Raw genomic sequence first — 13,012 nt, forward strand, 5'->3', positions numbered from 1 at the left:
TAGATGATAGCTTAAGAACTAAATTCACAACAAACCCTAAATCTTATATTACAGGAGGAATTATTAAATATATCTATAATTATACTTTTAGATTTCATTAGATATATAAACGATCATTCTAAGAACTCCATTTTTTATGAAAGAAAAAAAATATAATTTCACGTATAGGAATGACCCCTTCATATTTGCATAGAAATTTATTTTTTTAACGAAAAAAGAAGTGTGGCATTATCAAGCAATAAAAAAAAAAGAGAAATTATAAGGTAAATTCCTCTTATCATTTCACATAAACCAATTGAATAATAAAACATTTCATGTAAAAAATAAATTGACCCTACAAGATCATTTATGAATCCACTTACGTTAATTGTTAATGTATTTATATAGTCTACGAGTGATTTAACGGAGTAGGCAAATAAGCATACAAAACAAACAGACAGATAACTAGAGATGCCGTTAAGAAAAAACCCGGCAATGGAGGGGATGTGCCTCATTTCTATTTTATTTTTTAACAGTAACGATGCAGACTGCAGTACGTCCGTGCGCTTCACGAGCAAGGACGTCTCCCTCGTATTTTAATTTTTTCCTTTTTCTGTTTTTCTTAAATTAAAAAAAAAAAAAAAAAACACCTTGCTTGTCTGAAGACTGACGTCTGAGCTCCAAAAGGGACCCTCTCATGGGCAACTTATTTGTTTATCTTTTCATTCTAATGTTGTCTTTTTACATCTGCATTTACTTGTCGAACTTGGCTGAAAATTTTATAACATAGGGAGTTAATACGGATAGATTATTTTTATTTATTGTCATAACTACGCAATTTTAGTGGGTGTTTTGCAAGCAATATAATATTTTTGTAAAAGTGTTTTAAATTAAAAATTAAAAATGAAGTAAATGATTTTTTTATTTTTTATGTGGAAATATCAAAATATTTGAGAAATATCTACAAAAAATAATTTCGTATTTTTAAAAATAAAAAATAATTTTAAAAAACTTCAAAAGATAGATTGAATAATAAGCTCACCATTAATTAAATTAATTACAGTGTCTTTTTGTTCGAACAACATTGGAACAGCCGAAAACATCTTCACTTTCATCCTCAATTATCATTTATCACGACGAGCACAAAACTCACTGATCCTCCTTGATCATCGAGTCGCCAATGAGGAACTCATCAAGTTGATGCTGAGTTGCGAAATAAGATCGTGGTTCTTCTCCTAGGATCTACTCGGGGCGAGGAAGCACAGCATAGTGTTGGTATTTAAGCAAACAAATTAAAGAGGTAAAACTTACTATACTGATTTTATTCAGACAAGTTTATCCAAAGTGTTAGAAGAAACAGATGCATTAGCCACAATTTTTACCTGTGACTCACCATGAAGATATTTTGGTGACTTTTCCGTTTTTAATGATAATTTTATGGATAATTTTTTATGTAGCCCTAAAACTAAAACAGGAATTAGTTGTAAGGAAACGTAGAGGTGGCTCTGACAAGTCATGAGCTATGTCACTCGGTAAAGTAAGTTGATTTTGTACGTTTATTTTGTAAATAAATAAATCATAAAATACTCATAAATAATGGTAGCATTTAAAACGCGGCACAAATGTTCTTTGGTAAAAATTAAAAAGAAAATTGTTTAAAAATATTTTTTATATTTTTAAAAGGTTTTTATTTACTAATTTCAAAATTAATTTTTTAAAAAATATTATTTTAATATATTTTTAAACAAAAAATATTTAAAAAAACTGTAATCATAATATTAAACACGATAATTGTGACGTGACTAGAGAAAAAGTTATTTTTTAGGACGGGCTCTGGTAAATTCACAGGGATCATTCTGAAAAGTTAAGGTTGTTTGTGAATATAATAGCGTCGACTTTTTAGAAGAATAAAAAAGTCTCGCTTGTCGTGTAATTTTATTTTTTATTTTTCTTGAAAAGGTGCATATAAGTATCAATAATTTTATTCTAATCTTTTAAAACTAATAAGTTTAACTTAATATTTTATCTTTTTTTTAAATCCCACATATTTTCCACTTCATATATATACTTAAAAAAATAATCCATTAATTTTTTTATATTTATTAATAAATAATTTAATAATAATTTTTTAATATCATATTTCTCCGCCTGTGAAATAGTTTATAGCTATAATATTTTTTATATTATCATTATTTGTGAATCTTGATTATCTCAAAATCAAGTTATGATGGTAAAATAGAGAAAAATATTCTTCATATTTGTAATTAAATCATGTTTTTAAAAAATATAAAATTTAATTTTCATTAGCATAATTAATGTGTCTTGGAAATCTTCTTAAGAATCATAGCAATGAACAAGAATAAATCTGGACGATAACAAATCTTTGATTTAAAAAAATCTAAAACAAATTAGGCAAAAAATATAATATTAAAAAGGTTACGTAACAAACTTATTATAAAGAATTTTGTAATAAAAAAGATAAATGACAAAATTTAAAATGTATTTTAGAATCGCTTAGGAAAATATAACAAGACATGAACTTACTAGAAAGAAAAACTTAATAACTGAATTTATTGTTTTAATAAAACTTATCGGTCTATATTTTTTCATTTTTTTCCAAGGACGGTGAAGATTCTTTTAAGTTCTAAGCTAATTATTTCTTTGATCATAAAATATTCTTTTATTATTGACTGAATTTTTTAAAGCGAGCCAAACACAAAAATGAAAAATATTTAATTGTAAAATATTTTTCTCCGGATAAATGAAGGCTAATTCCTTCAATCACCTTTTCTTTTAAGAAACGAAAGAAGGATGAGAAATAAACAAGAAAGATATGTGCACTGCACTGCTCACCCCTGCACACAAGCCACTATCTTTCTTATGTTTGGTCTCTCTATAGTTTCTCAAACATGCAGTCAATGCTTTAAAAGAGAGATTTTATAGCGAGGTTATAGCAGGGGTGAGAAAAAAACCGAAAAACTAATTAAATTGAGAAAATCAGAAAAAAAAAATAATTAAAAAAATCGAACAAAAAAAAAAACCGATTAAAATTTAGTCAAGCTCATAATTGGGATGGACTGGAATGATGCTAGCAAGTACTCACCAAATCTTCTTTCGTCTTGGTTTTTTTAGAGAGATTATGATTGTGGGCTTGTTGCATTGAAAAATGAAGTGAAAAAAAAGAAAGAAGAAAGAAGGAGAAACGATGCTTGAATATATATAGCAGAAGAATGAGAAATCTACATTAAAATCAAAATCATAAAGTTGTATGGTTTTGATCGCTAGCAGAGTAGAAAGTAATTTTGTTGCCTTCAAAGTATTATAGCTAAAACATGTCTCAAGCTCGAAAAAACCGAGCCAAACTGATTTGACCCGGTTTTTCCCTAAAAACCGAACCGAAACCGGTCGGTTTGACACGGTTTCGGTTCGGTTTCAGGTTTTTTTAAAAAAAATAATTTCAATTTGATTATTTTTTTTTTTAATAAAAAATGAACCTAATCGAAAATGATCACCCCTGCTCAATAGTTTCTCAAACATGCAGTCGATGCTTTAAAAGAGAGATTTTATAGCGAGGTCAAGCTCATAATTGGGATGGACTGGAATGATGCTAGCAAGTACTCACCAAATCTTCTTTCGTCTTGGTTTTTTTAGAGAGATTATGATTGTGGGCTTGTTGCATTGAAAAATGAAGTGAAAAAAAAGAAAGAAGAAAGAAGGAGAAACGATGCTTGAATATATATAGCAGAAGAATGAGAAATCTACATTAAAATCAAAATCATAAAGTTGTATGGTTTTGATCGCTAGCAGAGTAGAAAGTAATTTTGTTGCCTTCAAAGTATTATAGCTAAAACATGTCTCAAGCTGACTGTTTACATAAGCACATTTTTTCAGACGAACTTTCATATTGTTCTTGTAATTCTGTGTTAGAGAAGACTTTGATTGACCTGCTAATACTTTGATCAATGATTGCAAGTTTTCTTACTCTAGGGACTGCTTTGGATCTTCTAGCGAGACCCAGGGCTCAGAAATTGCGTCTCTTGACAAAATTGAAGACGTATATTGACTTGGGGACATTTTATTGGGTATCCAAGCTTCCAAGAAAGGCCCCACACAAAGTGCCACCAATCAGAAAATTCCGAAAAGGTCAGCCTGAAATTCCCCCTCCTCACCGTATATAAAGCCCTCCCTCCATCCCTACCAGCAAATTCAGCATAAACACTTGAAACCCATTTGCGCCTCCTCCAGTACAAACTACAAAGACAGTATCTGTGTAGAGAGGAGAAATATAGCAGAACAGAATGGCTGAAAACCTTAGGGAAAATCCTGCTTTCGAAAGAGAGAGGTTAGTCTAAATTAAATTTCTTTGCTTTGTTTCCTTTTTGTTTTTATAAGCCCGTCACTTTCTCTTTCCTGTATTAATGCTTCCTCCACTTTAATATCTGTTCTCATTTTCGGTTCGGTTTGGTTTTTATTAAAAAAAAATAACCAAACCGAAAAAAAAGAAAATTAAAACCCCCCCCCCCCCCCCCCCCCATCTATTTGTGGCTCTGGATATGCGGCCAAGCCTTTTTCTATTTTATAAAAAGAGTGTATTTGAATACAATATTTATTTTACATGTTATTCTTTCTAGGGGTGATCATTTTCGGTTCGGTTTGGTTTTTATAAAAAAAAATAACCAAATCGAAAAAAAAAATTTGAAAAAAAACCCGAAACCGAACCGAAACCGGATCAAACCTTTCAGTTTCGGTTCGGTTCGGTTTGGTTTTTCGTTGTTTATAAAACCGAAACCGAACCGAACCGGCTTATTCTTGCTCCAGTTCTGGGTTGCATTATTTCGGCCATATGGGCCTGTTTATTTATGGGAGTCGCATATGAATCAAGCCGAGAGGTGTCCAACATTTTAGGCCAGTTAACGAATAAGTTACTAGGCATGTTTACCAGGCTAATTGCACGCGTGAGGAGCCGCACTCACCCCTCCTTCCAGTCAAGGAATTAGCCTCTTAAATTGTCCTTAATTTTTGCGTGCTTATCGATTTTAATTGTTGTTGTGATCACAGCATTATTACACAACATGGAATATTTGCCCTCCTGGTTGGGACGCTAAACAATCAAATCCAAGTGAAGTACCAATCAGTTAAAGGCTCTCCATTCGACAGTCACGACGTTATTATGTCAGTTTTCCTTGCTAGCCTGTTTATATATGCCACGGCATCGGTGGCCGAAGTTATGCTCCGAGCTCGAGAATCCACTTACTACACCCTGGTTGGCAATCTCCGACTCTTTGCCAGTGCCCTTGCTGCGATATTGCTTCTAGTTATTCTTGCTCCAGTTCTGGGTTGCATTATTTCGGCCATATGGGCCTGTTTATTTATGGGAGTCGCATATGAATCAAGCCGAGAGGTGTCCAACATTTTAGGCCAGTTAACGAATAAGTTACTAGGCATGTTTACCAGGCTAATTGCACGCGTGAGGAGCCGCAAGGAGGAACCGAATCAGCCACGTGTCTAGCTCACTACATGTCCTTAGAATTTAGATAGAGTAATTGACAGAGGAAAATACGTGTTTGGGACTAGTTCTGATTGTTCTCCTCCCCACCCTCTCTGTTTTTTTTTTTTTCCTTTTAAAGAAATGTTTGTATGTTTGAAGAGGAAGATTTGAGAAGATGTTGATTACGAGGAATTTACTTGGCATGTAAAAAATGTAATGAAATAATTTTTTTCTGTTTTTTATTTTATTAAATATTACTAACAATTTTTATTTTTATTTGTCTCAACTTAATCTCAACGCGCTAACAAAAAGCTTTGTGCCTTCAAGCTTGGTTAGGGGCTCAATACACATTTGGTTAAAATATTCTTCACCCTGCACGGTACACGTCAGAATATTTAGTTAAGGTTCTATTTATTTTTGCTTTTTATAAGTATTTTTTTAATAATTAAATAATTTTTTATTTTAAATTAATTTTTTATGTAATATTATATCAATATATATCAATAATAAAAATAATTTTAAAAAATAAAAAATATTATATCAATAATTTTCTAAAAAAAATACTTTAAAAAACAATCACAATTACATTATCAAATACCTCCTAAATTTTGATAGTTTAGCTAATATATTTTTGTTAGGAGCAGCACTCGAATTTTTTTAAATATAAAAAAAATAATATCCGCAGCCTTGTTTTTTTTATATTGTAATTAAAGTAGTATAATTATTCTAGCTTAAAAAATACTGGACAAACTAAATTTTTAAATTTACTTTTAAATTAAATTTTATAGAAATTGTTATAATATAACCTTACTCGTTGATTAGATCTAAAGAAAAAAATATATTCATCTTTGTTAACTACAAAACTAGCAAATTGAGTTATGAATTTTACTATGATGATCTAATTTTTTTATTTTATAATTTTATAAAAAATACAAAAATTAATGTACTATAAATTCAGTACTAAATAAGAAAATTAATTAAACACCACTCTCACGCATTAATTGTTGAGCTACAGAGCTAAACTATTGATCAAATGGTTTTAAAAAATTTATTAACTTTGTTTACTGTTGATACAGTACCCGATTATAATCTCTCTGGAAGCTGGCCTTGAGCCACCACGTGGATGGATCTAATAATTGGCACGTGATCCATGGATCTACTACAAGGAAAAACAAAATATCCTCACTGCGAAGAAAATCAGATGCTGTTAGAGAAAAAATTAATATTTAGGTAAGTATTGGGATTATATTCCTATGGTGGTTGCATATTACACAATATAACTAAATAAGCTAAAGTGTTTACTGCGCATGGAGTTTTTTCTTTTTTTCTGTGGTCATTGAACTTTATTTATTTACAGTTTTATCATTACAGGCTAAGTTACATGAGCATGTTTTTACAGGTTAGCCTTGATGATAGATACAAGAAAATATATAAAGTAAAAAAAAATTGATGTAAAAAAATTGTATTTTTATACGTTATTTACTTATTGCTATGAATATCAACGTTTTGTTTTAGTTTTTAATTAAAATCTGCATTTTTTTAATTTACCATTTAATAAAAAATTTAATTAATCGTATCAGATACATATATCATTTTTTCATTTTTTTGCTGACAAGTTTTATAATACCATAAAACATAATGATAATATGAAGACTATTTTCTATTATTTTAAAAATTAATTTAAATCCTGTGCGACACAAATACACTTCACTAGTTTGTATGCTCATATTATGCCATGAGGACCATAATTTTTTGAAACGTAAAAAAAAAAAATAGGTCTTAATTAATTATTTAACATTCCTATTAAATCCAGAAATATGACTATTCTAGAATTTTTTTCCATCAAGGTAATTTTTTTTAATAACATATGTCTTTTTTATCTTAGCAAATGCAACGTTTTTAATTAGAATTGTTCTTCCAGTTAAAAAAAAATGTTTATGATCATTAAAGCAAGTTAACAAAAAATATAAAAATAGTATCTTCATAATTTAAGTGTGGTTTAAAAATGAAAAAAAATATATGGTAAAATCATGTTTAAAATCCATATAAAAAATTGTTTTTTTTTAAAAAAAAAATCTGCATCAGTTATGTTGAAATTAAAGTGCCAGTGGTTATGTTGAATTTTTCATGGAGTGCCAAAAAAAAGGGCGTCTAGCCCAGTAACAACAAACATATTAACCCGTGCACCTTGCCATGCTTTAATTTTTTATTAGAAGGCGGGTGACATGTCATCCAAAATGAAATTATTACATGTCTCAGTGTCAAACCCCTGATCTCTTGCTTTAATTCTGTGTGCCAATTAACTACATTACGATATAAAGTTGTTATTAATTTGATGCTGAAATAAAATTGATTTTACAAGATAGAGTTTTAGAATATTTCTAAAATATTGAAAGATGAAGGACGAGTTTAAATAAAAATAGTATTCTTTCACTCAAAGTATGGCAAACTTCAATTTGGACCTCCAAGGTTTTCTTTTTTCTTTTTCAGTCCTTGATCTTTTAGTTATTCATAGTTTGACTCTAAATTTTATTTTTACTGCATTTCAATCCCTGGACTTTTATACATGCTAGAGAAAGTCATCATGGAATGGAGATGAGAGAGAAAATATTTGATAGATCATATTTTAATTATAAAAAGATAATCCCGGAGCAAATGAATTATTCTTTACAACGAGAGTTTAATATTGATGGTGTTTATGCATCAAAAAGTAGACAGAGCACATAAATATTTTTTATTTAATTTGATTTTTATTTTTTGAAATAATTTTAAAGTGTTCCATTGTTGTAAAATAACAGAACCAAAACTTGAACCTTGCTTTTTTTGTCACGAAGATAATTGGAAACAATAATGGTAGACAACGAATCTCCTATCAAGATAAACAGAGAGATCTGAGGTGGTGGCATAAGAAAAATATAAAGCAAAACCAAGCAAGTGGCCTCAGGCTTTTCTTCTTTTTTTTTCCTCTTAGGCTAGGTGGGTTCACCATAATGCCTAACTTTTATATATTTATTTTTGCAGGAATTAATATTTTAAAAGGGTTTTTAACAATTTCATAATACCATAAAAAAATTATTATAATCTATCTTTTATTTTTTTTACTTATGAAATCTTAAATAAATCACCCGTATCAGTATTGTGCATTTATAATAATACTACGAATCATATTTACTTAACAATTAAAATAAATCCTAGTGATAAATACAAGAAAATATATAAAATAAAAAGGATTGTTGATGTAAAATGTTTGTATTTTTACACGTTTCTTTTTACTTGTTGCCGTGAACATCAACTTTTTTGTTTTAGTTTCCAATTGACATTTGCAAAGAAAAAATAATTTACCATCTAGTATATTTTTTAATCAAATGCATCGGACGAATATATTGTTTTTTCCATTTTTTAGATGACAAAATTTATAGTACTATAAGCATATTGACAATATAAAAACTATTTCATATTACAATAAAAATTAATTTGAGTCTTGTTAGAGTACAACGGGATAGATTAGACTGGCTCGCATGCTGGTGCTAGACTATAGAGACTATAATTTTGCAAAACATGAAAATAAATTTAAAAATACAGTTAACATACTCATCCTAAATAAAAATATTATATGTCTCAACGTTCAAACTCATGATTTCCTGCTTCAATCTTGTGTACTAATTAGTTAAATTATGATAAAAAAAATTGTTATTACATGTATTAAACAAATAAATTAATTTGATTAGTATTTATACGAATAATAAATCACTATAAGCATTCTAAGCTTTTCTAGTTTAATAAGTTTAATATTTTAGGTTCATTTGAAGTGATTAAGATAACAGCACCAAAGGAATGGATAGAGGGTTTCATTGACCGTACTTAACTCAACGTGTCAATCCCTAAACCGTCGATTCAATCATCCTTGCGCCTCCATTCATCTTGTTTGCTTATTAACAGTCCAGTACAGCTCGAGGACGTCTCGCCCATTTGCCATTCTAGAAGCCTCTAGTCATACGCAATCATTCTCATCCTTTTGTGTTGCTTTTTTTTTTAAAAAAAAAAAAAAACGGGGGTTCCCTCTCTAGCATATCAATTAAAGATTGTATGCGTCTATTCATGAAATTTCAATTATTCTTGATTTGTTTTAAAAAAATATAAAAAATATTATTCATTAAAAAATCAAATAAGCGTTGTTTTGCATGTTGATATTTTTAAATATTTACAATAAATTAAATACTATGATTGATTAAGAATGTTAAATAATTATTAACATTTTTTTTTGAAAATATCCATTAAACGTACTATTTGCATAAATCTATTAACCGTCTTTAATTACACACACTAGCTTCTTGACAGCTACTTCAAACTTGTATTATTTAATCAATCTATATCATTTTTTTCTATTTTCTAATAGATTGTTAAAGATTTATAAATGAATAAAACTTCAATGTTTATTAGAAAGACATATTTTATTTTTAAATAATTTCATAAAACCTTGATAATTCTAATTAAATTAATGTATTTAAATATTTTTTGACTTGAGTAAATTAATATTAGAAACATAATTTGAATTATCTCTCAGAAATTAATAATTAATAGTTAGGTTAAATATATACAATCCTTAAAAATAAAAATTACAAAAAAAAAATTCCCTTGACATTATATTACAACGAACCTTGTTTATTTCAAATATTTATTTTTGTTCATGTAAAATTGAATATAAATTACCAATAAATACATGAATAAAAATATTAAATAATTAAGTAGTAAGAAAATATTGATTTTTTAATACTATTAGCAGTTGTCCGGGAAACCAGAAGCAATGTATAGAAAAACTGACTAAGAATTCAATTTAACAATTTGATGTAATTCAACTATTTTCAATTTTTTTTATACTTCATGTTTCTTATTAGATTATTTCTGAGCATTTTTAAAGTTATCATAATAAAATTAAAGTATCAATGCAGCACTTTACAGTTACCTATTTATCAATTGATTTCTTTATTTATTGATAGAATAATAGAGGGAGGAATTAATAATCTTTTTAGTATTCAAGTCTATGAAAAACTAATTTTGGTGGCTTAAAATGACTTATATCAAAGAGAAAGAGAGTTAGAAAGGGAGATGATATGTGTTTTTTTCCTTTTATTTTATCTCATGTGCAACTCTTATAGTATCTCCCAGCTATAATATTAAAATTAATATTTTCAAATAATCTGGGAGTTAAAGCAAAATACATGTCGATTTTCCTCACTTGCAAAAAAAAAAAAGGGACTCTTATTCCTCTAATTTTAAATTGTTAGAAAATAGAATTATAGTTTTTGCTATAATTCGTCGAAGGCATTTTAATTGTATTGCTTTTATATTTAATATTAATAAGATAAGAGTACAAGTTTGTAAGAGATTATATATATTGTGACAGCTGCAACGATTCGTTTTTTCTTTTTTTTAAATTAGCTTTCGCCACGAAGTTGGTATTTTAGCGAGAAGCTAGGATTAATTAATTTCCCAGGACGCCGGCTTTTGAAAAATACGTCTTTGACAAAATTGACAAAACGAAAGACGTCTTTTGAAGACCCCACCCATTTGCGGGGTCAATTATGATTCGAGACTTTAACTCTTTATCTCTCCTATAAAAGGCCGCATCAATGAAGTAACGACACCTCACCTATTTGTCTAGAGCTCCAAACCCCAAAGACAATATCCCTCTAGCAAAAGAAAGCTGCAGGAAATGGCAGAAAACCACCCGCCTAATCTCGGTTTCAAAGGAGACAGGTTACTCTAGATCCTATTGCCTTTAATTTTTTTTCATCAAGTTCACAACGATTCAAATTAAATTCCGTTTTCCCTTTATTTCACCGTCTTCAATTCTTGTGTTTAAGTAATTTTAATTTTGTTATGATGACAGCATCGAAGCGCAGCATGCCATTTTTGCCCTGCTCGCGGACATGTTAAGCAACCACATCCAAGTGAAATACCAGTCAATGCCAGTTTCTCCATTTGACACCCAAATGGGGGTCATGTCAGCAGTTTTTGATGCTCTGTTTATATACGCCACAACATCAGTTGCCGAGGTTATACTCCGAACGCAGAAATCATTCCACCAGAGACTTGTCGGCAATATTCGCCTCTATGCTAGCGCCCTTGCTACAATTCTGTTTCTGGTGATTCTTTTCCTGATTGTGTCCTGCATAATTCTGTCCTGTGGACCTGTTTGTGAAGTTAGCACATGAATCATGTCAGGATCTATGCCAATTGCTAAGCCAAACCACTGATGAGGTACTGGACATGTTGAAAAAGCTAATTGCAATTGCAAGGAGTCCCAAAGAGAAACCAAACCAGCCGAATGTGGAGGTCCTTACAGGTCCCGAGACAGATTAGGACGGTGTTAAGTCATTGACTTGTTGCTCCTAGCCGCTTTTTGTAATTTATATTGTGAATATATATTGTTTTCTTAACGCGTAAGAGAATTAGATGAAGGATGGGATGCCCTTGGCATGTGAAAATTGAAAGCTATGACACACTTTTTATGGGCCTTTTCTTCTTTTTGTTTGCCAGACTTGCAAAGTTATCTGAGCTAGATTTATTTGGTGGTCGGCAAGCTCACGGAGGGGCTAAATAGGATGGAGTTTGTGCTTAGACCACCAGTTGAAGGCATTCCTCACCCAATGTATGGTAGTGGCTCGCGTGACGATAATAAGATATACTTATCTTTATGGACTGGGCTGTCATTTTGATTTTGTTAAGCTTCTTCTATACTGCAAACAAAAAAAATCTTCAGAAAATATAAAAGGAACCCCATCGAAAATAAAAGGTCTAATTTAAACTATTAGTTCGTTGCATAGGCCATGGAGTTCCAGTTAGACAAAACATTCCTCGCGGAAACAATTTGGTCCGATCTACTGTTTGACAACAGACCAGTCTCGTAATAAATTTTTAGTTATCATTATTATTTTTTTCCTAGGTCATGCACACAATTAAAACTGAGTAGAATGGTGCAGGGCAATTACCGAATCATCTTCTTCCTTTTCTTTTCCTTTCCTGTATACCGTATATTACAGTCTATATTTTTTTTTATAACTACCCTCTCTCCTTTCTCTGCTATCACCATCGTCATTTATATCAAAGAGACTTCATTTGATCAAAATCGCACCTGTTGTTTCCCATGGTAATTAACAAAACTAAGTGTTGGATTAAAATTCTCATAATGTTTTTGCATGTAATCACTGATCAGCTCAAGTGCTGAAAGTTAGAAATAAGGTGTACATTGCACTAATGATAGTTAATTAATCAATTAAATAATTTAGTTAAATAAACATATAGACCATCTGAGAATGCGATATTCCTAGAAAAAACTTAGAAGCAGCAAGATTTTTTATGCTTTTTATATTTGGAGAAGCGGGTTGTACCACGTTATGCAAGTGCCGAGAATATTTCTTTTAAATGATTATCCGAAGTCTAATCAAATTAATAAGAATTGATTAAAAAATAAATATTTCTTTTAAGTTGTTATAGTCATTAACATTGGCAAAAGGCCAATAAAAAACATGTAAGAAAAAATTA

At 29.8% G+C, this 13,012-nt stretch overlaps 2 protein-coding genes across 2 annotated transcripts; both read left to right on the top strand.

Moving 5' to 3' along the window:
- The first annotated feature begins 4,187 nt into the window (after positions 1–4,187).
- LOC105132101 (uncharacterized) lies at positions 4,188–5,679 on the top strand. Its single transcript, XM_011035402.1, has 2 exons — positions 4,188–4,321; positions 5,038–5,679. The coding sequence occupies exons 1-2, from the start codon at positions 4,278–4,280 to the stop codon at positions 5,486–5,488; spliced, it is 495 nt and encodes a 164-aa protein (XP_011033704.1). The 5' UTR covers positions 4,188–4,277; the 3' UTR covers positions 5,489–5,679.
- A 5,410-nt stretch (positions 5,680–11,089) lies between these two features.
- On the top strand, positions 11,090–12,180 carry LOC105132182 (uncharacterized). The gene is made up of 2 exons (XM_011035525.1): positions 11,090–11,224; positions 11,358–12,180. Exons 1-2 carry the CDS (start codon positions 11,181–11,183, stop codon positions 11,680–11,682), a joined length of 369 nt encoding a protein of 122 aa, XP_011033827.1. The 5' UTR covers positions 11,090–11,180; the 3' UTR covers positions 11,683–12,180.
- Positions 12,181–13,012: the final 832 nt, after the last annotated feature.

This window comes from Populus euphratica, unplaced genomic scaffold (genome assembly GCF_000495115.2).
Source record: "Populus euphratica unplaced genomic scaffold, PopEup_1.0 scaffold2.1, whole genome shotgun sequence".
Lineage (NCBI taxonomy): Eukaryota > Viridiplantae > Streptophyta > Magnoliopsida > Malpighiales > Salicaceae > Populus > Populus euphratica.